At 45.5% G+C, this 26,373-nt stretch overlaps 1 protein-coding gene across 1 annotated transcript in view; it reads left to right on the forward strand.

Moving 5' to 3' along the window:
• Nucleotides 1–621: 621 nt before the first annotated feature.
• BFSP1 (beaded filament structural protein 1) overlaps nt 622–26,373 on the forward strand; it is a 31,501-nt gene continuing 5,749 nt past the window's right edge. Inside the window, exons 1-5 of the mRNA XM_084809811.1 lie at nt 622–992; nt 5,639–5,699; nt 18,480–18,575; nt 20,579–20,671; nt 22,487–22,594. Coding sequence (XP_084665937.1) covers nt 622–992; nt 5,639–5,699; nt 18,480–18,575; nt 20,579–20,671; nt 22,487–22,594 — 729 coding nt within the window. The remainder of the gene's footprint in view (nt 993–5,638; nt 5,700–18,479; nt 18,576–20,578; nt 20,672–22,486; nt 22,595–26,373) is intronic.

The following is a 26,373-nucleotide window of genomic DNA, read 5'->3' on the forward strand; positions in this document are numbered from 1 at the left end:
GGAGCTTTTAAGTATGTATGCACTGTTAGATCTCGCTAAAAGGGGGGGGGGTATCTTTCTATCACTAGAATTACTGGGGCTGCATTCAGGATTCTGGAATCTGTTGAAAACAAAATAAAATCAAAGTTACACCAGGCATATGTTAAAAGTGACATCCTCATGTAAAAATCCCTGACTGAAGTAGACAAAAAGAAATCCAATTGAATGCTGCAGACCCATCCTGTAAAGTCACATGCCTTTTGTTTTCCGCTTCTCTCTAGCCTTCTAATCCACCCAGCAAAAGCAGGACATTTGTCCCCCTTTGCTTTTAGTTGGGTCACACACAATTGAAACTGGGGGAGAGAAGGAAAGCTAAAAATGCTGACAGAATTGAAAACGAACAGCCACCAAGAATGAGAAGGCGGGGCTGTTTGATTCTATTTAGTTTCCCTTGCAGACTGCTGGGGTTTAGAGTCACAAACTATTGAGGCAGGTCAGTTGTTTAGGGGGTGGTGGGAGAGCTGAGAGAGTTTGCCTCTGTCTTTCCATTCCAAAGCCGAGAAACATTTCACATTCAAACTGGACAGAGGAAGACACCTCCAAAGGGGATTCTTGGGCCCGCACACATCTCCCCACCCCGCCATGTACAGGAGTAGCTACCTGCGTGAAATTCGGAAGGAGAAGTATGAAAGGTCAGATGCTTATGAAGAACTCCCAGAATCGCCAGAATTTGGCAGCCTCACTCAAGCTCAAGGCCTGGAAAACCTGCAAGAGCTCAATGAGCGGTTCGCCAACTACATCAACCGGGCTCGGGTACTCGAGCAACGCAACACCATCTTTCGCAAGCAGCTGGAGACGTTCCAGCGCATGGATGAGCTGGCTGGGCTAGAAGAGGCCTTTGCTGCTCAGATTGATTTCAATCGCCAGCGTGTTCGTGAACTGGCCTCAGACAGGTCAAAGCTGGAACGAGATGAGAAAGATGCTCGATGCATGCTGGATGAATTTCATAACAAGTAAGTCAACTAGAGCTGAGGGAGATGTCTCTATATGGTCCTCAGCTGCATTCATTGTCATGGTCTCATTCATATTGCCCCTTCATTGTCACTTATCTACCTCCTGCTCTTTTTAGGGCATGGGGTTAGCTGTGTAAAAGAATCTAGATTGTGCCTTCAGAACAATCAATGTACTGCAGGGTAGAAAGAAGATTTCCGTGTGTTTTGGACCTTAACTCCCAGCATTTCAGACCCTTGGCCATGCTGGCAGACGCTTCTGGGAGTTGAATTCCAAAACACCTGGAGATATCTCCTGCCAACCCCTAATGTAATGAAAGTAAAAAAAAGGTCCAAGTAATTTTGGCTCCTCTTTTTCAAGATGCAACATACGGAAGGCTTTAGTACTGTGTTATGGAGCCTCTCCTAGTCATGGTGACATTAGCTTTTGAAATGATGCAAATCTCTGATACAAATATGGAGACAACAATGCTCATGATGCTATGTTCTCTTTGCAAGGAGAATGTGACATAAAAGTACATTTGAATTCTCTAGGGTTATGAGGAGAGACTGAAAGAACTGGGCATGTTTAGCCTTGAGAAGAGAAGACTGAGGGGAGATAGGATAGCGCTCTTCAAGTACTTGAAAGGTTGTCACAGAGAGGAAGGCCAGGATCTCTTCTTGATCATCCTAGAGTGCAGGACATATTTTAAATATGTAAATAAATACCTTACACAAATCTAAGTGAAATCTGGAATGCCTTTATGGAGTGCTTTGACTAAGGGCAACAATATTGCACTAGACAAGGAATATTGGTGAACTGATAATCTGAATCCTTGCCTCTTGACACACAAAGACACACAAAGACTTACCCTTCTGCACCATCCCCCCCATCTCTTCTTTCCATTTTATCTTATTTTATCTTGTTCTTATCATCCTCCTTATCTCACTGAAAACAAAGACTGGATTCTCAGCCATTACACAAACTGTAACAAGAAGGACATCATTTAATTATTAGAAACATCACCCCCCAAATACAATATACCCATTTTTCAAAATGTTAACATTTGCATTCTACTTTCAGTTATAACTATTCCCCCCCACCATTTCTGTCATTGTTTACTGTTATTGTTGTAAATAATGAAAAATCATAATAACTTAGAGAGCAAGTCCATGGCGCTCTAGACAGTGTTGATATTGCGATTCATGGGAACTGCACGGTCATGCACTAGACCTTGTGTTTGTTTCTGGAGAAGTGGGGAGTGATCTTGAAGTTGGGGGTATATCCACCACACCCTTGTCATGGTCAGATCACTATCTGGTGATGTTGGACTTCTCGGTTCCACAACCCCTCCGCAGGGGTGGAGGACCCATTAAAATGGTCCGCCCCAGGCATCTTATGGATCCAAATGGATTCCTGAACGCGCTTGGGGATTCTCTGGGGCATGCCAACGGCCACTCGGTTGAGACCCTGGTGGGTGGCTGGAATGCCGCAATCACTGGGGCATTAGATCAGGTGGCTCCGAAACGCCCTCTCCCCCTGAACAGGGCTCGGACTGCACCGTGGTTCAATCCGCGGTTACGAGCTCTGAAACAGGAGGTGAGACGGCTAGAGCGCCGGTGGCGGAATTCTTGCTCCAAAGACGATCAGACACGGGCTAGAGCTGTATCTTCAGCCTATCACGTGGTGGTGAAGGCAGCAAAAAAGGAATATTATGCTGCCTCCATCGCATCTGCAGAGTGCTGTCCCAGGAGGCTGTTCCAAGTGGTCCAGAGCCTGGTCGGTCCTGTGGCTCCGGAACCACTGGAGCATTCTAAGGCCTCCTGTGAGGCCTTGGCAAGGCACTTTGCAGATAAAATTGATCAGATTAGGTGTGTTACTCTGCACGCTGTGGATACAGTTAGTGAGCAAGAGGCGGCCTGTGGCAAACCAGTTTGTGGGATCGGTTCCAGCTTCTTCCTCCTGATGAAGTGGACAAGGTGCTTTCATCTGTACAGCCGACCACCTGCTTACTTGATCCTTGCCCATCTTGGCTCATTATGGGCTGCAGAGGGAGACTGGGTGAGGGGATCAGGGCAGTGGTGAACGCCTCCCTTGAGGAGGGAGTGATGCCATCAGCCCTCAAGGAGGCAGTGATAAGACCGCTCTTAAAGAAGCCCTCCTTGGATCCCCAAGTTCTGAACAACTTTCGCCCAGTCTCAAATCTGCCATTTTGGGGCAAGGTGATTGAGCGGGTGGTGGCAGTGCAGTTGAAGGCACACTTGGAAGAAACTGATTATCTAGACCCATTTCAGTCAGGCTTCAGGCTTGGGCATGGGACAGAAACGGCCTTGGTCGCCTTGGTAGATGATATGAGGAGGGCTCTGGATAGGGGTGAATGCTCCTTCCTTGTTCTCCTCGACCTCTCAGCGGCTTTTGATACCGTTGACCACGGTATCCTCCTGGACCGCCTGGAGGGGTTGGGCATTGGAGACACCGTATTGTGGTGGTTCCGGTCCTTCCTCTCTGGCAGGTACCAGAGGGTAGCACTGGGAGAGGAGGTTTCGGACCCGTGGCCACTCACTTGTGGGGTGCCACAGGGTTCCATCCTCTCCCCGATGCTATTTAACATCTATGTGAAGCCGCTGGGGGCTATCATCAGGAGGTTTGGGGTGCGGTGTCATCAATATGCGGATGACACGCAGCTCTACCTCTCATTCAAATCTTCACCAAGGTTGGCCGTAGAATCCCTGTCCAAATGTCTGGAGACGGTGAGTGGCTGGATGGGGAGGAAGCTGAAGCTGAACCCTGACAAGTCCGAGGTACTTTTCGTGGGAGACAAGAGAAGGCTAGGGGATGTTGACCTGGTGTTGAATGCGGTACGGCTACCCTTGAAAGACCAGGTCCGCAGCCTGGGGGTCATTTTGGACTCCCAGCTGTCCATGGAGGCTCAGGTATCAGCTGTGAGCCGGACAGCGCTGTATCAACTCCATCTGATACAGCGGCTGCGCCCCTTCCTTCCCGACCATCTGCTCCCATTGGTAGTACATGCCCTGGTCTCCTCTCGTTTTGACTACTGTAATGCGCTCTACGTGGGGTTACCCTTGAAGACGGTTCGGAAGCTGCAGCTGGTCCAGAACGCGGCGGCTCGCCTGATTAAAGGCAGCTGCCGGCGAGATCACATCACTCCAGTGCTGAAGGAGTTGCACTGGTTACCAGTTGTTTTCCGGGCCAGATTCAAGGTGTTGGTTTTGACCTTTAAAACCCTATATGGTTCCGGCCCAGCCTATCTTAAGGAGCGCCTCCAGCAGCACCAGACAGGCCACTTAACAAGATCAGCCTCGGATGGCCTTCTCTCTGTCCCATCAGCCAGGACAGCTAGACTGGTGGGGACGAGGGAGAGGGCCGTTTCTGTGGTGGCCCCCACTCTGTGGAACTCCCTCCCTAGGGAACTCTGTCATGCCCCCTCTTTAATGAGCTTCCGCCATGCATTAAAAACGTGGTTGTTCAGGCAAGCATTTGGGGTGGGTTAGGGTATTTTAGAAAATGTTTTTATTGTAGAATTTTATTGTTTTAAACTGTTTTATTGTACGTTGTACATCGCCCAGAGTGGCTGGGTGACCAGCCAGATGGGCGATTAATAAATTTAATAATAAATAAATAAATAAACTGAGGCCGGAGCCAGCACTCCGACTGTGGTTGCCAGAAACCCCACTCCCCACCACCTCATAGGTGGCGCAGTTCTCACCAGTCTCCACGCTCAGAAATGGAGCACGAAAAAGGCAAAAAGGGGGCGTTCCTGGCGACAGGGAGGGGAGGAGACCGTGGAAGCCACTTTACGCAGCTTCCTATGCACCATGCGGCCTCCCTGCCTCCTGCTCTGATGCGCCCCGCAAGACAGCCAAAATCAGCCATCTGGCCACAAAAGTAAGGATCCCCCCTATACTCCGCCCACCTTGCGTAGGATACTCGGCAGCCTCCAACTTTGGAGGCTGTCAACTATCCCAATAGGATTGTGTCCTTATTGATTAGAATGGATTTGTTAATTTTGAATGGTTTTCTCCATTTGTTTCTGCCATAGTGTGAATATGATGCTATTTATATGGAACACATTGGCCACATTCAGACATAAACCGGACTAAACTATGGTTTAGTGTTATGTGAATGAGCCCAGTCTCCTCTCAGGTTTAGGCACTCTCCCTCCCCTCTCCTCCTCTTTCATGGCGAAGAGCAGATGTTCGGAAACTTTTGCTTCCACTTTTAGTTACCCACAGTTTGCCACTCCATCCAAACCGAAATCTGTAACTAATGTTAACTACAGTTAACATGAAAACTAACTATGGTTACTTTAAATAAGCCAGTTTCATAAACACAATTGTAAGTTGGCTTGTTTTAAACTAATCCATTATTAATATCAACTCCAGTTTGTCAGTTTGGGCAAACTGCTGTTAAGCAAAAGATCCGAAACTCGTCCTCTTGGCTATGCTGGAGGAGGAGAAGAAATGTGGGAGAGCACAAGCCCAGCAAGAGGCTAGGCTTGTTTACATAGGGCCAAATCATGGTTTGGTGTTACTTCTGAATGTAGCCATTAACTTATACATGGAAACAGAAAACAGATGTCTGAGCCATGTCCTTTTCTTATTAATTTATTATCAGTGGTTGGATTTTTGTTTGTTTTTCTTCTTTGTAGATATAGAAATGAATGTGAGTATCAGCAGATGCTGAAAACTACTCTTGAACGGCTTAATAAGGTGAGTTTACCATATCAAATGCAATATGCCCCCCCCCCAAGTTTCTTTCATCTAGTGTTGCTTACCAGTGACCAGGGTTTGCGCAGTCACCGCAATCCACCATGTCAGGTGACTTTTGAATATTCACGCCGCGACTGTGGCTTATCATGTTGTCCAAAGGGTAGATTGTTGGCATAGTTAACAAACCACCCACAGCCCTACAACAGGCCACAGGTTCTGGGTGGTTTGTTATCTATACCAACAACCCACCCTCACCAGGTTCAGATGACACGATAAGCTGGGGTCGTGGCTTGAATATTCAAAATGGCTACTCCCACATGCCACAACCCACCATGGCTTAAATAAGTCTCAGTACGCTGCTTGATTGTATGACCTGGTCCAGTGTGAGGTCATGGGCATTATCCAATAGGTGCTGCCAACACTTGTGTAATCACATGCCACACTCCCACTCTTGCAATGGACACACTAGCTTGGGGTGTGGCCTTTTCCCAGCTCTAAAATAATGCAGTTTGAAAATGGAAAATGCGTTTAAGTGTATGTGCGTGTGCATATGCATGCACACACACACACATGCACACACATGCTGGAAAAGCCCTTAACGGGTGTGTTCTGGATTAGCTGACCAAAGGTTCAATAGGAATGAATGACTACATAGAACAACTGATGTAAGTAGAATTTGTAGGTCAACCAAAGCCTGTGCAACAACGTACTTAGATTGCCTAGCCGTTTTACATAAACCCAGCACTAGCCACTTTACATAAGCCCAGTTTCCTTCCATGGCAAAGAAGAGATACATAGAAACCTTTGTGCATGGATTCTTCTCAAGTGTAATTTAAAATATGCTTTCATGTACATGCATACTAGAAAACTAAATCTGTGTTGGGGGTGGGCAGGGAGTTGGCTTGATTAGGTATTAATGGTACAGAACCTGAAAAAGCAGTTGACATCTTTGAAAAAGATGGTTTTCCCTTTGAGAGGAAGGTCTAAAATTAACATTACATAGCTGTTTTATCCTACTGGGTTCTTTGCTTTCTTATGTTTTGGAAAAAATGTTCTTTTCTTCTAGCTCTGTTTTTAATAGCTAATCTTTTTGCATTCATTTTTGTCCTATTGTTGATGCTTTAGTTTAGAGTGTTTTTCTCCCACCTCTTCAGCAAATCACAAGAGAAATTCTGCTCCAGTTTGACATAATTACCATCATTTCTTAAATTACATTTTGATGGTTTTCTTCTCTATTTCGTATTTCAAGAAGGCCCATATGTTAGCATTTCTTGTGTGGGAGACTTTTTTTGTTTTTTTGGTGGATCTGATTTAAGACAACACACACACACACACACACACACACACACACACTGGCATCCAGTCTAGGTCTTGATGACTGGCTGGTTCATATCCCAGTTTTAAAGTGGAGTCATTGACTAGCACTGGGCAAATCACTTTCTCAGCCTCAATTTATATGCATCTGTAAAATGGGAGTAATCAAGATCTACGTATGTTTTTTGTGAGATTAAACAGGAGGAAGCCTCATGCATGCTGCACTTTTAAAAGAGTCATGTCCAATGTGATGTTTCAGTTCAAAATGTGCTTCAAAGAGCACAGGACGTGCTTGGCATTTTAGAGCTGTGGGCTTGAATATTTTCCTTAGGGTTGACAAAGCTTTTGTACACTCTCTTCTTTTCCCCCAACCTTCCTCCACCTCCTCCTGCACTTTGCATGTGATTCTCTGCTCTAGTGAGGTCCAGTTTTGCCTCAGCCATGAAGCTCACACTGTCGTAATTGCTCGACAGCACTTTTCAACCTGTTTTTCTCAAGATAAGAGCAAAGAGGGGAGTAACGCAGGTTATAATCCTATACCCACTTACCTGGGAATAATCTCCATTGAACTCAATAGGACTTTCTTCTGAGTACACATGTCTAGGATTGCACTGCTAAACTGATAGCTCAGCTGAGCTGTTTTCAGGCTGTCTTGGAGTCAGAGAGCCATTGATTCCTCTGACATTTCTCCATCCTTCCTTTTCCCCATTGTCTTTATTCTATCCCCCTCTCTTTCTTTCCATCGGAACAGAGAGCAAGCGTGATGTAGTGATTAGAGTGTTGGACTGGGACTCAGGAGATCCAGGTTCTAGTCTCCACATGGCCATGAAGCTCACTGGGTGACTTTGGGCTAGTCACTGATTCTCAGCCTAACCTACCTCACAGGGTTGTTATGAGGATAAAATGGAGAGGAGGGGACTCATGCAGGTTGCCTTGGACTCCTTAGAGGAAAAGGTGGGATATACATGCAACAAATAAATAAATCACTTTGATCATTTCAAAATAATTATTTTTAATTTAAATTTATATATATATATTTTAAAAAATTAACTGTTTTGCTGTGTGTGTTGAGTAGGACTAGCCCAAAAACATTTTGCTGTCTCAGGTAAAGATCAAGCGAGCAATTCCTCCCACCCAGTTTGACATACAGAAGTTGACCAGACTGCACACTGAATCTTGGGACAGCTTCCTTTACCACACCCAAGCTCAGCAGGCTAGTTTAGGGTGTGCAAGGCAGGCCATGGGGCACACACATCTCTGTCCTCCAGTGCCTTGCTGCTGCTCCCTGCCCCCAGCATCTGCTGCCTGAGGTGGCTGCCTCACTATGCTTAATGGTAGGGCCAGCCCTGGAATCAAGAGAGGCCTTCTGTTCTGAGGAACACTCCTCCCGTAGTGGGATGGTACAGACAGCAGCTGAGAGAATGAATTGTGGTGTTAAATATGGTATTCAAAAGGTGAACAAATGGAGGGGATGCAGAAGATGCTCCATACCTGGGGTATGATTTGGTCCAGGCCAAGCCCTGACTACAAGGTAATGCTTCTTTTGTAGGCAGATTTTATTTTCAGTACATAAGTGGCAATATTTTGGTTTCAGAAATTGTATAAGGTGATTAAGGAGTTCTCTGTGCCAATAAGTTGGTTCTTACTATAGAATCCCATATTTTTAACATATCAGTGGTAGGCAACCTGGTGCCATCTTACAAATCCCATAAGTGCTGACCATTGCCCATGCTGATTGGGGCTGATGGTAGTCAAATACATCTGGAGTTCACCAGTTTTTCTACCCCTGTAGTAGATGAAGTCTTCCTCATCCTGTTACCTTTTTCAAAATGAAGGTTGAAATCCTATGTATACTTATTTGAGAACAAGTCCAATTGAACTTACTTATGAGTAAACACACATATGCATTTGCTGTAAATGTCCCCAAACATTAGTCATTTAGGCAATCTCCACATATAATAGAATCTCCCTGTCTGTTTACAATTAGTCCCCTTTCTATCTGTTCTCAGTTCTGGTCTTTTATTGGTCCTTTGATCTATTCCTTTTATGTTAGGAGTAATGTCAGTTCTTATTTGAATAAAGTTGGGACATGTCACATTATTGTTCTGGCCCTGACTTGTTCCAGTGACATTGCTGTTCTGCATCAACCAGCATTCTCGATATTTTAATTTTTATGATTAAAAAATGGCCCTGTAAAGGTGGTGATCTGCAGCATGACTGGTATTTCTCTCCTGACAAAGTGCTGCCATTTTGAAGGAAGCAGCCCACAGTGAGAAGGACAGCTCAATACCTCCCCCCATCTTGGCATTTGCACATAGAAACTCAGTGACCCATCCCTTTCCACCTCTCCACTGATCCCCTACCACCACACAAGTATGTGCTAGGAGTGTCAGTGTAGGAAACAGACGTGTAACAGGTTGTGGCAGTCTGTAGGTGACAACACAGGATAGGAAAAAAAAAAACATAGTGAACTGTGCATTGGACAAGTGGTTGTGGCAACTAATGATTCCTTTTGCTTGCAGATGTAATTTGGTCAGGAAAGCAGACACTTCTATCTGACATAGGCTGACCTGTCACACATTGTACACATAAAACAGTTAATGCAATCCCCACAGTGGCAGCTTGCAAAGAAGCCATTAGATGGAAACAGTTGCTAGAGAACATTCATAGATCCCATGAATAAATAACAACATTGTCCAAATGCATTTGTTTTTGGGCCACCTGCAAATGCACAGTAAGGGGCTGAGCATTCAAAATGCCTGAATCAGTGGCAAAAGGTTGACCCAGCTCTTATTTATAATGGATTCCAGAGGCTGGTGCTTCAATAAATAGTTACATCTGATGGCATCATACAGTTGGAAATGCAACCCTTGGAAGATATTTTTCACCCCATGTCTATGCATGTCCTCTTTGTGATCTTGAATTCATGAAGATGTTTTGTTATTTATAAGCACCTTCATAAAAGCAAAATCACAAAGAGGACATGCACAGACATGGGGTGAAAAATGTCTGCCATGGGTTCCATTTCCAACTGTACGGTGGTGCCATCAGATGTAACTATTTATCAAAGCACCAGCCTCTGGAATCCATGGTCCTTGTTTTTAAATGTTCACCTCTCTTTTTAAAAGCTAAGGCACAGAAGTTAGAACACAACATTTCATTAGGTAGAGGTGTGTGTGTGTGTGTGTGTGTGAGAGAGAGAGAGAGAGAGAGAGAGAGAGAGAGAATACTGCTGCTAATCTTAAAGGCTAGCTGAGTTGTGTGTGTGTTTTGTTTTGTTTTGTTTTGGGGTCAGGACTGGCATCAAGGGCAGCATGGTCGGGCATCTGCCAAGGGCCCACACCTTAGCTGAGGAACACTAGCAAGAGCCCCCTGGAGTTGCAACATGCTTGTTCACCTGGCTGTCTTTGGTTCAGACAATGTTGGTGGTGAGAAGGAAGGAGAAGCAGCAGATGCCCCTGCCTGCCTACTCGCTCACTGGCTCTCTGATTGTCAAGGAAGCAAATGGGAGCAATGGTGAGAAAGAGCATGAGGAAGAATAGCAGCTAGTGACAATGGCAGTGAGATGGTAGCCCCACTGAGGGAAGGGACCCATTGAAGGCATCTTGCCCAATGGCCCTCAAAAACCCACTGTTTGTGGTGTAAGCTTTTGTAAGTATCATATTACTTTATCAGATGTATAAAGTGTGGCGTGAGAAGGTGGTGGGTATCTTCTATCTATCTACACATACACAGCCTTGACCACTGCTTGGAGAATTGCACAATGTCTTGGAGTAGTTTCTCAGTTTTGATACTTTATTTTTGCAGAATGAATTATACACACACACACACACACACACACACACTACAGCTCAGTGGTAAAGCACAAGCTTTGCATGCACAAGATCCTAGGTTTAGTCCCTGGCATCTGCAGGTAGGACTGACAGACCCTTATCTGGGACCCTGGAGAACATCTGGTAGTCTGTGTAGACCAGGAATGGGCAACATGTGGCCCTCCAGGTTTTGACTTACAACTTCTATCAGCCCTAGCCAGCACAGACAATAATGAGGGCTGATGGGAGTTGTAGGCCAACATATCTGGAGGACCACAAGTTGCCCATGCCTGGTGTACAGTACAGAGCTAGATGGACCAATGAGACTGTCAGTGTAAGACAGCTTCCTATGTGTTGCTCATCCTCCTTCAGATCTTGTGATGCATCCATAACCTTTCCACTGGGTCATTTGGATGATCCATGCTAAACATGATCATTTATCAAGTTCATCCAAGTTAGCATTAGACTACTTAATTTCTTCTGAAACGACACCTGGGATTGCCCAGGTATTAATTGATTTTAATTTATCCTAACTATAATTGCAGTGTTCAGTATTTGAATGAGTTTCTGTCTATAGAGATGTTGGTAAGAGAATTGTGAACATTAGCAGGCAATCTGATTGGACTGATCCCCGGATACTTGTGGGTGGAAGTACTGTTATCTATAAGTAACATATTAGTGGCTACTAAGTGTTTCCATTCTGGGAAAGTTCCACTTTTAACTTCCATTATGTGGAAAAGTACACATTTTTCAAGGCCATACGACTTCTTTTTCTCTTTGCTGAAGTGGTGCTTTTTTTTTTTTTTAAATCATTGTTATGAATCTTTTGAGTCTAGCTGATGATTCAGCAAATACGTTTATGCCATCCATGTAGAAAACATTCACGATTCTAGTTCTGATCTTGCTGTTCTGGAGTCAGCTGTTGGTGCTAGATTTGGGGCAAGGTGCTACCAGTATGCTGATGACACCCAGCTCTATTTCTCTGTGACATCTGTATCGTGAGGGGCCGTGCATGTTCTGAACTGGTGCCTGGAAGCAGTTATGGGTTGGATGAGGGCCAATAAACTGAAGCTGAATCCCAATAAGACAGAGACCCTATGGCAGTTCCCAGGTCCAGGAATTGGGCTGTTTTCCTGTTCTGGATGGGGTTGCACTCCCTCTGAAGGAGTAGGTCCATACACTGGGGGTGCTCCTGGATCCATCTTTGTCACTGGAGGCCCAGGGGACCTCAGTGGCCTGGAGCGCCCATTACCAACTTCAATTGGTATGCCAACTATGGCCATTCCCAGATAGGGATAGCCAAGCCACTGTGATCCATGCACTGGTAACCTCATGATTAGACTACTGCAACGTGTTCTATGTGGGGCTGCCCTTGTGCGTGGTTCAGAAGCTGCAGCTAGTACAGAATGCAGCAGCTAGGGTGCTCACTGGGACATGCAGCATTGCTCACATAACATCTGTGCTAAAAGAACTGCACTGGCTGCCTGTTGGCCACCAAGCTGCGTACGAGGTTATGTTATTGTCATACAAAGCCATAAGCAGTTTGAGAACAGGATACCTAGCAGACTGCCTTCCCGTATACATACCCAGGTGACCTTTAAGACCATCAGAGGAGGCCTTGCTGATTATTCTGAATTGAATGCAATATCGCCATGCAATACCCTGACATGGGCCTTCTCACTTTAGCGTTTGGAAGGCAGAAAATTAGGGATGTCAGAGGAATCCGGTTGTGGGGTGAGGCTCAGTGAGCTTTTGCCAACTTGCCCCCCAGACTCTGTCCAGCAGCAGGCTCAACTTGGCCCTTGCCAAGTCGGGCCAGCTGACAGATTTTCGCCCTTTGCACGGTGGTGGCAGTGATGGAGGGTGGGATGGGAGCCCTATGGCCCATGGCACTCCCCTCTCAGTCTCACCCTCCCAATGCTGCTGCCACTGTGCAACCATCGTCCCTCACCCTCTGCCAGAGTTGGCCCTGGAAAAGAGAGAGGGACGATGGTTGCACGTGGTGGCAGTGACAGAAGACCAGGGGGGAAGCGTTACCCTCCTGTTCTCTTGCTGCACTGCTGCCAGTGCCATGTTCCCTCCATCCCCGGCAGGTGGTGGAAGAACAGGAGGGAACAGTGCAGCAGCAGTGGCATAGAGGAAGGGCAGGAGGGGAGCGATCCTCTCCTCTCCTTCTGCCATGCTGCCTCCTATGCCACCACCATCACATCCCCTCCATCCCTGCTGGTGGCAGGGACAGAGGGGATATTGTGGTGGCCGCTGCAGCAACTTGGAGTCCCCCCCAACCTGGAATGTGTGCACATTCTGGGTTGGGAGGGAGGAAACCCGGGCAAGTTTCTGGCTTTCGGGGGGGGGGGGGGGAAGAGGAAGCGGAGCCAAGGCAGTTTGGGAACCCTATGGGCCCTAAAAGGGCCGGAATCCCGTGCAACAGCCATCCCTACAGAAAATGGAAAATGAGGCTCCTTTCAAATGCCTCCTGAAAACACCCCTGTTCACCCAGGCTTTCCCTGGGCTGTAACTAAATCAATCATGCTGCCCCATTTTACTGCTGCTCATATTGCTTTTATTGTAATTGTTTATAATGTAGGGTTTTTAACAATTGTATTTTAAATGTGATTGTAATATTTATATGTGAACTGCTGAGAGATTTTATTATATTTAGCGGTACAAAAATATCACAATAAATAAATAAATAAATAAATAAATAAATAAATGAGGGAGCAATCCTATGGCCGCTAGACAGCAGCTAGACAGCCATAGGATATCCTGTTTCCCAGGAACCAACCTCGGAGCCCATGCTCCAAGGTCGGTTCCTGGAGAACTGACTCCCCACCACTTCGGAGGCAGAGGAGTGTGGAATGGCCAAAAAAGGGCATGTCTGGGGGGGCATTCCGGGGGGGAGGGCAGAAATGCCGGTAGGACACATCCAATGTGTCATACAGCAGCCTCCTCCCCCGCTCTGCCCTCCCACGGCTAGTCAGCCGCAATCGGCTGACTGGCTGTAAATGCAGGGCAGGAGAAGAGCAGAGGGAACGATCCCCTCAGTGCTTCTCCTGCCCTGCTTTGGATAGGCGGTCGCCTCCGAGTTCGGAGGCAGCCGCCTATCTGGATAGGATTGCACCCTAAATAAATAAAATAGATGAGTGGAACTGAGAATGGGACAAGAGCGCAGCAACACCGTATTAGGCTGGGCTTAAGGACTCTCCATGATAAATTCCCTTTTTTTGAAGGGAATAAAATAGGTTGGATCTAGACTTAATCAAACTTAAAGTAGACCCACTGAAATAATTGATGTATGGATCCAGTCCAATATACCTTCATGTCTAGTTTTATATTTGTGTTCCATTCTGTTGTACTTTCTAGCAGTGTTACAATCGTGGGGTTTGCTTTGTACTCGCCAAGTACAAAGAGATCCCCCACCCCGTTTATGCAGTGCAACTGCTGAAGCTGCAGTTTGAAGTGGAAAACTGGTGGCTGTATTTTTTTTTCCCCTCAGTGTGGAGTCGAAGCAGCTTGGGAGCTATTTTCAGTGAAAGTAAACAGCACAAGGGGATATGGTGGAAAAGCCACACTTGTTGGTTTTTCCCCTGTTATTCTTTTCATTTAGTACAGAGATATTATGAGGGGCATGCATATATGGAGGGTGGGCAGGGGAGTTTTAGGGCTGTGAGAGCCTATTAGCATAGTATGCTGAAGGGGTCTCGAGGAATAGTACTTGTAAGCGGGGGTAACACTTTAGGCTTTAAAGGGGCAAGTAGGGAAACACAAAGTCATCATATTACAAGCCTGAAATTTTAGTCTCCAGTTTTCCCTTTCATTTGTCCCCTGCCAGTCTTCCACTTTATTCTCTCTCTCTCTCCCTCTCTCTCTCTCTCTCTCTCTCTCTCTCTCTCTCTCTCTCCCCTGCCCTCCTCCCAAAGAGCTCAGGATGGTGTACACCAGCAGTGAAGAACCTCCTGCTTGTGGGCTAAATCCACCCTGCCTGGGGTCCCAGTCTGGTCTTCCAGGCCCACATCCCCTTCACCCCCTTTCCCCTGACCCTGACTGTTTGGTGGTTTCCTGGCTTTTGCATGCTTCCCCCAGCCCCCAGTTCTAAAAGGCTGCAATGCCTCTCCTAAGGCTTAGTGACCGGCAGTGAGAGCTTTCAGCTAAAATAGGCTGGTATTTTTGATATATTGGTCCTGCCCTCTTTCCCTTCCATGACACCCGCCACTGGAACTCGATCTCCGGGCAGACAGAAGCTCAGCACCTCTGGTGTTGTATCACACCAGAGGCATCACACACAATTTTATCCTCACCAAAGAATGTGAGAGGCAAGTTAGGCAGAGAAAGTGGCCGGAACAGGGTCACTCAGTGAGAGCTTCGTGACTGAGCAAGAATTTGATCCTAGTCCAGCATCCCAACTGACACCACAGTTCAAACTGACTTCAAATTGCAGCCTCAGTGGATGCATTTTTATTTTTACTTTTAACTCTCCCCTTCCCCAAATAATAATGGCACTACACATAATTTCTGCTTTTGACCAAAGTATTTTAAGTAGACAGGAGTGCAAGATGGCAACAAAGACATTCTGGTATCCAATATGCTACCAAGAGATTTCCTGGTCCTCCTCCTCATTTGTGTTATTATATGTTGGTTTTTATGTGTGTGTATGGAGTGTTTTATAATTCTTCTCACATTTCTCAGTGTATACCTAACAGTTCCAATGGAATGAAGTTAATTTTGCCAACACTAAAAATTCTGACATTTGTCACCATTTAATTGGCCAATACACCAAGACATAATTTCCTCGCATCCATCACCTTTAGACTGGCATATTAATACATGGAAGACAAAGAGTCAAGATTGCAACAGATTGTCTTCAGGAAAGCTGAAAGTGTTTTTGTTTGGCAAATTTCTTTCTGAGCCTGTTGACCAGCACTGTATCATCCTGAAGGATGTGGAATGAGTAACTTTAGGAATCGAGTCTCAACAATGTAAGGGACCATTAATCAACAGTTCTGCAGACCTGTCAGGTTCTGGTTTTGTTTCTATTGCTTGGAGGAAAGAATGCTGGTAAATGACTTGCTGAGCTTACCATTTAGGACTGAGAATCAATCTGGAGGAAAAAATATTATACAGAAACAAGGAGAAAGGGGGAGGACATGGGACCCAAACCCATTCTAACCATGCTCAACTAATGACATAAAATGAGCACTGGTCCCAGATGCAAATGTGCTTTCTCATCCACATCGCAAGATGCTTCCAGCTAGATCAATGGATCCTGAATGAGTATTGTAGTGTGGATGTGCATGCACTGCCAGATGTCCGTCTATATCTGAATTAGCTGTGGGAGAAGTATGCTTCGGTACATAGATTTCTCTTGTTGGATTGGGATGATGGCATATGATAGGAGTGGGCAACTTGTGGCCCTTCAGATGTTTTAGCCTACAACTCCCATCAACCCTAGCCATAATAGCCAGTAGTGAGGGATGATGGGAATTGTAGGCCAAAACATCTGGAGGGTCACAAGTTGCCCACCGCTGTCATACACCATCTGTCTGGCTGGAAGCATCTTGGGCTGACTTTTCATTAAAGAAAAAATCTGCAGTCCTACCGTTGTGGAGCCTTTCTGCATTTACAGCGGGCTCCCAGATGGTAACCATGTGATTGCTGAGAGGGGAAGTTTTTAATTTCCAAGCTTCCATAGAACTCAACAAAACAATGCCATCTAGTGGCTGTTTTAATAGCACAACAATCCAATGTATTTTAATACTTCATTATTTCCTAATCTATTTAATATGGAATAACCAGGAAATACGTCTGGATGTGCCCTGGAGGTTGATGACGTCATGAAAAGGACCCGCAAACCTCCATGTGTTAGCAATCTCAATAGCAGGATAAAACCTCCATGTGAAAAAGCCTATGTACTGAGTGCCAGACAAAAGCTGCTGGTGCACTGTTGTTGTTGTTGTTTTTTCTTAAAAGGCAAGGTCTTGTTTTGTTCATTATATACCAAAATATGCACTGTTCAGTGGTGTATGCCTCCCTCTAGCTCCCAATATGTCCACAGACTCATGATAGCTCCGTTGTGCTGTTGATATCACCTCTCAAAAAGAAATTGTAGCGAATACAGAAACGGTGAGCAAATGGCAGAACACAGGCTTAGAACATTCCGGTTGAGATCTGCATCAATGCATCTTATTTGCTCACAGTGCAGATAACTAGGCTCAAAGCAAAAGGCCATGCTTAGGGTTTTTTTAAAAAAAATTACTGGTACATCAGCAGACCTGACCAGTTCTGCATTCCGTAATATAACAGAAAAAGCAAGCTTCAACATTTTTGAATAGCAGAGCAGAGCTTTGGATTAGTTTGTTGGGCATCTCACAAAAGCAATTCTCTTTGAACGGCTCTCCATCACATGCCCTCCCTAGAAATGTGACTGTTTTACAGCCCAGAAATGTGATGCTCCTGACTGAGCATTGGAAATGGAGCATTTAGGGCAGGCAACACATCTGGGACCAATGCTTGTTGCATGGGATTAGCTGAGTTAGCTGGAGCATGACTAAAGTTTGAATTTTTGTATTGGCTACCATCCTGATAACCCATTAGAGTTGTTCTAGGTTTTGCAGGTACATCATGCTCCTTGTACAAATCTGAGCAAGCCACTCTGGGTGTACCCTGGGTGCATCCTGTGAAGTCTCGGTTCATTCCCTCTGATATCAATGTAACAAAGTAAGCCCATGTCTTAGTTCCTTGCAACAAAACATGGATAATAACATCATTCCCATTCTTCTTTCAATTAAGGCCACTGAAATATATATCCAGTTTGCCTGGGTGGAAGCACAATGAGGAATACGGAAAGCTGGTACATATACATTTGACCACCCATTCTGGCTAACCTGGGTTCTTTTGGTTCAGCTAGAGTCAGCATATTTGGAATAGCATTGGTTCTGCATCAACTGCAAATAATTGGGGTCAATAAATAATAGGGAGTTTGGAGGCCCTTCTGCATGTCCCACCACCAAGAGAGGCTGGGCTCTTGCACATGTATGTGTTGTCTAGCAGTTATTTAAATTCCATTCCTTGCAGATGCACACCCAAAATCCAAATGACCTATAAGGTAGGCAGGAGCACTGCAGGACTGCTACTTTAAACCTGGCTCACACTTACGTAAGCCATAGTGGATCACACGCCTGCGGGTTTAAACCCTGGCTGCAGCTTCTCATGTCATCCAAACCCGGCAAGGATGGCTAGTTGGGGTGGTTAGGAAACCACCCAACAACCCTAAAACAGACCATGGGTTCTGGCTGGTTTGTTAACCACCCCAACAAGCCACCCTCATTGGGTTTGGATTTAACAACAAGCCGCGCCCAGTGAGGGTAATTGGGGAAAAGAGCCAGCACATACAGGGGCGGTTAACAAGCCACCATGGCTTATTAACCACCTTCATGGCCTGCAAACTAGGCCTAAGTGCTATGTTCCAAAACAGAAACAACATGTATACTTGCAAGGTCTCGGTCAATTTAAGACTGGCCATGGCAGATACCACAATACATTCATTCTTAGCTAAGTTTACAATAAAGGATTGCCATTCAGGAGAAGTGGCTCAACTAGTTTTAGTAACACAAGGAACAAGGACAAAAAGAAAGGACACTTTTTGCTTTTATTATAGGAAGCTGACGAAGCTTTGCTGTGCAATTTGGAATTACAAATTGAATCACAGTTCTTGCAGGATGATGTTAACGCCACAAAGGACAGATACAAGAAGGTAATGGCTGAGAGCTAACCATGGGTCTTTGTTTAATTTTGAGTTTTCATTGTCAGATGAACTTGCTTATTTACCCAGGAGTGGAGGCAGTAGAGACAGTTTGCCCTTGACCTTGGGTTCCGCAGGTGAAGCCAACCCTATCTCCCAGTTCCTTTCCCCTAAATTTAGGATTCCTTCAGACACAGATTAAAAGCTATGCTGGGCAAAAGAGCAGGGATGATAAAATGTTTCCTCTAGCTCAGGAGTGGACAGACTCCAGGCTGCCAGGAATTTGTTTTGTGTTCCAGAACTGAATGGAGCCCTCAGCCCTTCACATGCAGATCCACTCCTGCTTACACTGAACTGTCTTCATTAAAGCAGTACAGTGTAGGGTGGCGGGGGTTGGAGAGAGAGAGCCATTTTGTTGCTGTTCTTGTTAAACAATTGGAAGTCAGAAATCCTTGCCAATCTACTAATCGTCCAGAGATCTACCAGGAGATCCAGATCTACCTTCTGCTCTTAGCTTCTAGTGCCACAGAACCCTTAACTTTGTCCTTTAGGCCTAGGACTCCCTTCCAGAATGCCTCCATGGTGAACCTCTCTCTCTCTTCTTCAAGGGGAAGCCAAATAACCGGGTGAGGTTTTTTTCCTACTCCAAGAGGTCCTAACCCAAAATAGTGAATGAGAACAGAATGACTCTAGAGCCCCTTTTCTACCTGACACTCAAGCCCTGGGGATGTTACTTTCCTATTCCATTCTGATGTAGCTAGTTCTGCCCTCCCCCCAGCTGCTCGTAATGTTTTCCAACAACAAGATACACACATTCAACCCTAGCAAGTAGTTCTACACATTTAAGCTCATAAAACTGGCATTTACTCCTGTGAAAAGGATTTCAGTTTTATTTACCATATCATATATGATAGCCTTTTCCAACCAGGTACCCTCCAGATGTTTTGGAGTTCAACTCTTATCAGCCCTAGCCAGCCCTTCCAGTGACCAGGAATGCTGGGAGTTGTAATTCCAAATATTTGGAGGGCACCAGCATGGGGAAGGCTGATATTTACTAATAACAAACTCAGTTATCTGAGTGCCAACCTTCATGTAGCCAAAATGGCACCATCCATGAACAAGAGGGCAGTATAAGCGGTCTCAGAAGAACCACAAGGTTTGCAGAAGTTCAGAGCATCTGAGCATGCTCAGTGGCCAAGGAATGCTGGCTGACACTTGGAGTAGGGGAAAAACAGGTGGTGGTGAGGGGGCTGGATTGAAGCATCGTGGAAGAAGGCATGGCTGGCTGGCTAGCTGGTACCCTGAACAGGAGCCACTACGCTCTGCAACATTTTTTTTTTTTCAGGATCTGTACCTAGCAAGTGTAGGACTTTCCCTCAGCTTGAATTCCCCACAAATGGGTTGCAAATGTGCTGCTCCAAACAAAACAAAGCCAATGTCAAATGCAACATAGAACGTCATAATGAGAATGTTGTGGTCTCCCTAGCCTGCCCAGCTAAAAAAAACTGAGCAAAGAGACAGTTATGGAAAACAGGACAGGTGGTCCCCTATCCAGAATTTGGAGTAGAGGGGAGGCAAATGCCCAGTAAAATGTGCCACTAATTGCCTCAGTATTGGTAATACCGGATCCCTTCTGTCAGCTAATTACTGCAACTGAAGAGCTGTACAGAGGATGCTGTTTCAGTGGGTACAGCTTTTCTTGTGGCTTCATGAAAAGCTGTGCATCCCCAAACACCCTTTCTACACAACCATCAAAGATACAAGGCCCCTGACCCTGCCTGTCTTCCTGTTTTGTCATCCTGCTGTCAACTCACTCTTGTCATTTCCATTTGTGGGTAGACTGTTTTGGCTGGTCAATATTGGAGTCTGACCATCCAGCAGATCTAAACTTTATCCTATAATTTTCGCAAGGAGGGAGTGGGGAGAGAGAGGTAGGAACACAGGCGTGCAGTTTCTTGACTTGAGATTTTTGCTGGGATAACTTGGAATGTAAATTACTTTACTTGTGGCCACAGAACCTCATGGAAATACAGACCTATGTCAGCATTTTGCAACAGATCATGCAGACAACCCCCCTGGTGTCCACCATGGCAGCTGGAGCCAGCGAGGTAAGAGTTTTGTTTCAGAAATCATTTCAAAGTCATGGTAATCCAAAGGATCCAGGTTTCAAATAGCTTTCACGTGGGTTGGGGAGGAGACAAATGGGTTAATGAAGCTTTAGCAAAACCATGTTGAGAAGATTATATTGACAATGGTTGTCCGCATGGAGGCTGCCTAGGGCAGCTGCAACAGCAACTTTTTCTAGCGGCATCTTGATGCAAGTACATGTGCATTTAGAAACCTATGTTTCTAAATGCACAGGTAGTAGCGTACACTGCAACTGTACTTGCCACGTGACACGTATTTGCTACATCACTCACTCAAGACCCCAAACTGGATGAGTCATCAGGTTTAGTTGTGACTGGAAAGAATGAATCAGTCTGTTCTGAGGAACGGCCAGGGCAAAAGGCCTAGTGTACTTGTGTCTGGTAACCCTGGCCCAATCACAGGTCCCAGATATCTCAGCATGGGAGATATATATATATATATATATACACGCACGCATGCACGCACGCACACGCGCACACACACACACACACGGGTCTGCACCAGCCTTGGGTCCCCAGATGTTATTGGATTACTCAACAGGTCCCAGCACCCCTGACCATTGGCCATGTTGTTGGGGACAATGGGAGTTGTAGTCCAACAACATTTAGGGACTCGAGGTTGGGGGAGGCTGGTCTATGCTGTTGCAGGAAACACCAATGTCACAAAAAACTAGTGGCCGTCCATGTGATTGGTCAGCCTAAATGCAGCACATCTGCTATACTGCCTTAGGACACCCGATCCAGTAGACCTCCTGGAAGACAAACATCCCCAAACAACTGCTAGCAAGGATGGGGCAATTATTCAAAGCAGGTGTGTTTGAAGATGTGAGCGCCCCTGTTCAAATTAAGCTGGCTATAATTTGAAGTGGGTGTGGCTTCTCCTGTGCTCTGGAAGGCCCCCCCCCCATTATCCTGTCACCCTTCCCCAAGGTAAGTCTTTTCTTTTTAACTTGAGGGAGTGGAAAAAGGTAGCAGGGAAGGAGAGCCCTGGCAAAATTTGGCAAACTTCAAGTGCACATTACTGATCATTCAAAACTCCCTTGGAGGCTTTTCACATGATAGATAGGAACACTCGAAAGGGCCAGTTTGTATTTGGGCTGATCACAAGGTTCAAACTACATGCCTAACTGGTTCTGCTACTGCAATAAAGCCCACCCACATTCATGGTAATGTAATTGGTTTCTTATGATTGCATTAACTAAGCTTATTTTAATCTTGGTTTTTGTTACTGTTAGCCACCCTGAGCACCGTTTTGTTTGGTGGAAAGGCAGTAGAAATCAAATCAGTACATCAATAAATCCCCAGCATTGCCAGTTAAAGGATCTCAGGTAACTGGGGTTGGGAAAGGCCTGTGCTGGGGACCTTGAGAAGCTGCTGCCAGCCAGGGAGGAGGCAGCACAAGGGTAGATGAGCTCATGGTCTGTCTCCATTGAAAGCAGGTCCAACATGACACTCATTTGGAGTTCACCTTCATCTATTTCACTTTCAAAGAGCTGCCCTTCGAAATCTCATCCACATCTCTTGTTTGCATATCAAAGTATCGGAATGGGCTTTTACTGTTCATCATCTCACCATGATATATTTTTCCATTCCAATCAAGTGGAATGATGAATCAACGGGGCTTCCGTAGTTCTCCAGCTGGAAACCCTTGATGCTGGCCAGGAGGGAAATTCGCTATGTCAGTTTTTCTTCTATTTCCAACGTGTAATCAAATCTCTGATGGCACTTCTCACAATCGGATTCTCTCCCCCACCCCTCATTCTGCTTTGATCTCAGGAGAAGCTGATAACTGAGAGGAGGATACCAATTCTTCAGAGCCAGTTAGAAGAATACAAGAGCATTCTTTGCCAGCTCCAAGCTCAAAAAGTGAAACTACAGACAGAGGTATTCTTTCCAGAAATATTGTTGTGACCAGGATGACTGCTGTGAAATTTTGAGCACAGTTGTTTTTACAAGCAAGAGGGATAGCCAAGAAAGAGTTTAAAGCATGTATGTGTTAAGAACATAGGACAATAAGAAGAGCCATGCTGGATCAGTCCAAGGGTCCATCCAGTCCAGCATTCTGTTCACACAGTGGCCAACCAGCTGCCCATGGGAAACCCACAAGCAGGACATGAGTGCAACAGCACCCTCCTGCCCATGTCCCCCAGCAGCTGGCGTACGTAGGCATACTGCCTCTGATACTGCAGGTATTATCTAGCCATCAGGACTAGTAGCCATTGATAGCCTTCTCCTCCAGGAATTTGTCCAACCCCCTTTTAAAGCCATTCAAACTGGTGGCCATCACTACATCCTGTGGTAGCGAATTCCATAGCTTAACCATGCGCTGTATGGAGAAGTCCTTCCTTTTATCTGTCCTGAATCTCCCACCAATCAGCTTCATGGGATGACCCCGGGTTCTAGTACTGTGAGAGAGAAATTGAACTGAACTATTTTTATTTTATTTATTTTAATATTTTATCTCACTGTTCAGCTGACAAGGGTCCCAAGATGGTTTAGATAAGGTCAATAGGAACAATATATGTCACTGAAAGAGCAGATCATTTAAAAAGGCTGTGATTAGGACAGGCTTCTCTTTCTTCTTCCTCTTCTCAGCTGAGTCTCACGCCCTCTGTGAGCGGATGAGTTGTGGTATTTATCTCAGTGGCTTCTTTAGAATATGTAGAATAAGTTGAACTCCTTTTGGCAAAGAGCTTTCGTTTGTATTACAGTAGGGCACGTTGCCTCGAAGGAGGAAATACATCCCCCCCAAGACAACAAAAGAGGGCATGATTTCACATAACATTGGCATCTGCTAATTTATGAGTAGATGGAAATGTAGAAGTTGTCACCATAATTTAAATAGACATACAGCACATCTCTCCATAGCGGGGAAGACGATGAACTGGTGACCCGTGTGTCTGCTCAGTCTGTTGTCCAGGTGCTCACTGTGGATGGGCAACGAAGCTGCTGGCTCCAATTTTGATGGGGCTAAAACCCATTCTGAGTTTCAGTCAGAACCAGACACAACTCTAAAGGAGCTATCCAAGGTGCTGCGCCCTATCTCCAAAATAGTTTCAGCAGCTTGGATAGCTCCTTTACGGTTCTGGCTGGTTCTGACTCAAACCCGGAATGGATTCACAGCCCCACTGAAATCAGAGGCACCAGCCTCCACTGGGCAACTTCGAGGCCCGGATCGTTCCCCCTTCTTAGGTTTCTTTCCTCTTAAATGAGCTTAGACTTGCCAGCCCTTCAAATCAAAGACATCTTCAGCTTGAGGACAGCCCTCCGTAAAGCATGTAACAAAAGGCTTTTCCCGTGTTTCCTAAACTGCTGTATGCTTTCATCTGAACATTTTCAGTCTTCTGAGCAGTTACTTCAGAGGTGCTGCTCTTTCTTCTCTCCTATAGACAAAATGCATTAGGGAGATGGTAGAACTGTGAAGGTCTGTTGCTATCTCTTTCTCTCTGTTCATCCTTCTACAACAACCATTCAGACTGCAGTGTTTGAGAATGGGCCCCAAAGTTCTAGGGAGGCATTTTATAAAAGTAAAACGAAGTGTAATTTCATCTTCAGGGTACTCTTGTCTTGCTGTCTCAAGGCTATCTTGGTGATGCCATTAGAACTTTTCGACGCTGACGTTCCTGGAATAATATGGAAGCAATAAAATGGTTACCCATGTAGAGCGAATCTTTGTTTTTCAAGTGAATGAGTGCCACCTGGTGGTCAATTTATATTCCACAAGAACTGTTTTTGGTAGGGATGTACGAAAGTCACTTGCCTTTTCGCGGATCTGCTTCACGGTGGGGGGGGGAGGCGCTCTGTCCCTCCCCCCTGAATCCTTGATGGGGGGGAGGTGCTCCATCCCTCTCCCTGGAGTCCTGCCCGGCCGGCTCCACTCCGTGGGGATTCCGTGGAGCTGCCGGCCGGCTCTACCAGCAGCTGAACATCCGGCCACTGGGTAGCAGGGACACAAATGGCGGCGGCCGTAGCCACCGCCGTTTGCGTCCCTGTATTCAAATGTGATAGGCTATGTAAAGACTTAGCACAAATAGCGTAGCAGGTGCTATTTGCGTCCCTTTTTGATTCACCGTTTTAGCCTACGTAAGGAACGCAAATGGCGGCGGCCATAGCTGCCGCCATTTGAGTACGCGTTTTTTTTTTAACCCAGACGTGATAGGCTACGTAAGTCTTTACGTAGCCTATCACGTCTATGTAAAAAAACCAAACACACAAACGACCAGACTGCAAATGGCGGTGGCGGCAGCTGGTTGGAAGACTAGCCGCCACCGCTGGAGCCGCCGCCGTCCGGAACATCTGCCCCAGGTAAGTCTCGTCCGGGGGGGGATCCGCAGGGGGCGGGGGGGGGTGGCAGGCCATTCCGCCACAGATTTCGGGGGGCCGAATACACTGGCATTCGGCCTCACCGAGATCCATGGTGGAATTCTCTGACATCCCTAGTTTTTGGCACAGGACTTTAATTTGCAGTACAGTAGGATTCCAAGGTGACATTGTCTAACACAAAATAATACCCGTAGAAGAAGGATATAGAGGGGGAAAGCATGGTTGTATCTTAAATCCATGTTGATTTTGCAGGAAAAATTCATAAATAAGACACAAGATTCATCATAGTCAAAATGCCTATAGATTTTGTCCTATAATGTGGCATTTTTCATAGGTGTTCTTCTGTAGCAGGATAATATTTATTTATTTAGAAAACCTATATGCTGTTTCCTTGCAAGCTAGCATTCAAGCAGTTTAATGATACAAACAGAAAACAATAAAACATCATAGAATTTGTCATAAAGTACAAATAGAATTTGTGAAGCAGCAAGATAAAAAGACATACATGTATAGTATAATAAAATACAAGGAACAGCAATTCAATAATTCAGCCACTGGAAAATTAACTCAGCAACCCAAACCAAACAGACCCAAATAAAAACAAAACTGCAAATAGAAAATAAATAAACCAGCACGACACATAACGTCAGATTCCAGCCGTAATGGACTGATGAATGAGGCTGATTGACAAAATCATTACGTTGAGTAGGTTCTTCGCCAAGACTTTTCTCTGGAATTGTCATCCATTGTTGACTTTGTTTTTACAGAGAAGTCAGAAGATTTAATTGCATTCCAGTGTTTTCTGTGTTGTCCTCCTGTGTTTTGTTTTGTGTTTTTTCAAATCTGATCTGGATTTTTATTTTTATTTTTTGGCAATAAAACAGAAATGCAGCTCCAGCCTGTCTAGTGTAGCAGTATTGGGACTTGTAAGGACTGCTGGGATTTTAATTAAATGTTTTGCCCTTGCAGTTTCTGCTGTTATTGCTTCCTGGTCAGCATTACTGAGTGATTAGTGATAAATTGCCCCTTAATTAGTTGTAACAGTTTCCGTTCCCCACGGGAGTGGGTGCTTTATTACTGCTTTCCTTTCATTATTTGTTTCTATTTTTTTTCCTTTATAGTAAATTATGGAGGGTCCCTCAACCCCCTGGAGTAGTTTTTTGGGGCACTCAGGGGGCTGCAGTGGGAGTCAGCAAAAAATTGCCTCCCTGTATTCCACCAGCAGAAGCTTCCTGTGTGCAGAAGATTCTACTCATGGGATCTCAGGATCCAAGCTACTGCTCCTTCTTAAAAGATTATGAAATACATGTAAATGGCTGGACTAGATCTCGCACTGTGAA

The sequence above is a fragment of the Heloderma suspectum genome, chromosome 1 (assembly GCF_057233095.1).
Source record: "Heloderma suspectum isolate Gila_16-S chromosome 1, 16-S_ref, whole genome shotgun sequence".
In the NCBI taxonomy this organism is placed as follows: Eukaryota; Metazoa; Chordata; class Lepidosauria; order Squamata; family Helodermatidae; genus Heloderma; species Heloderma suspectum.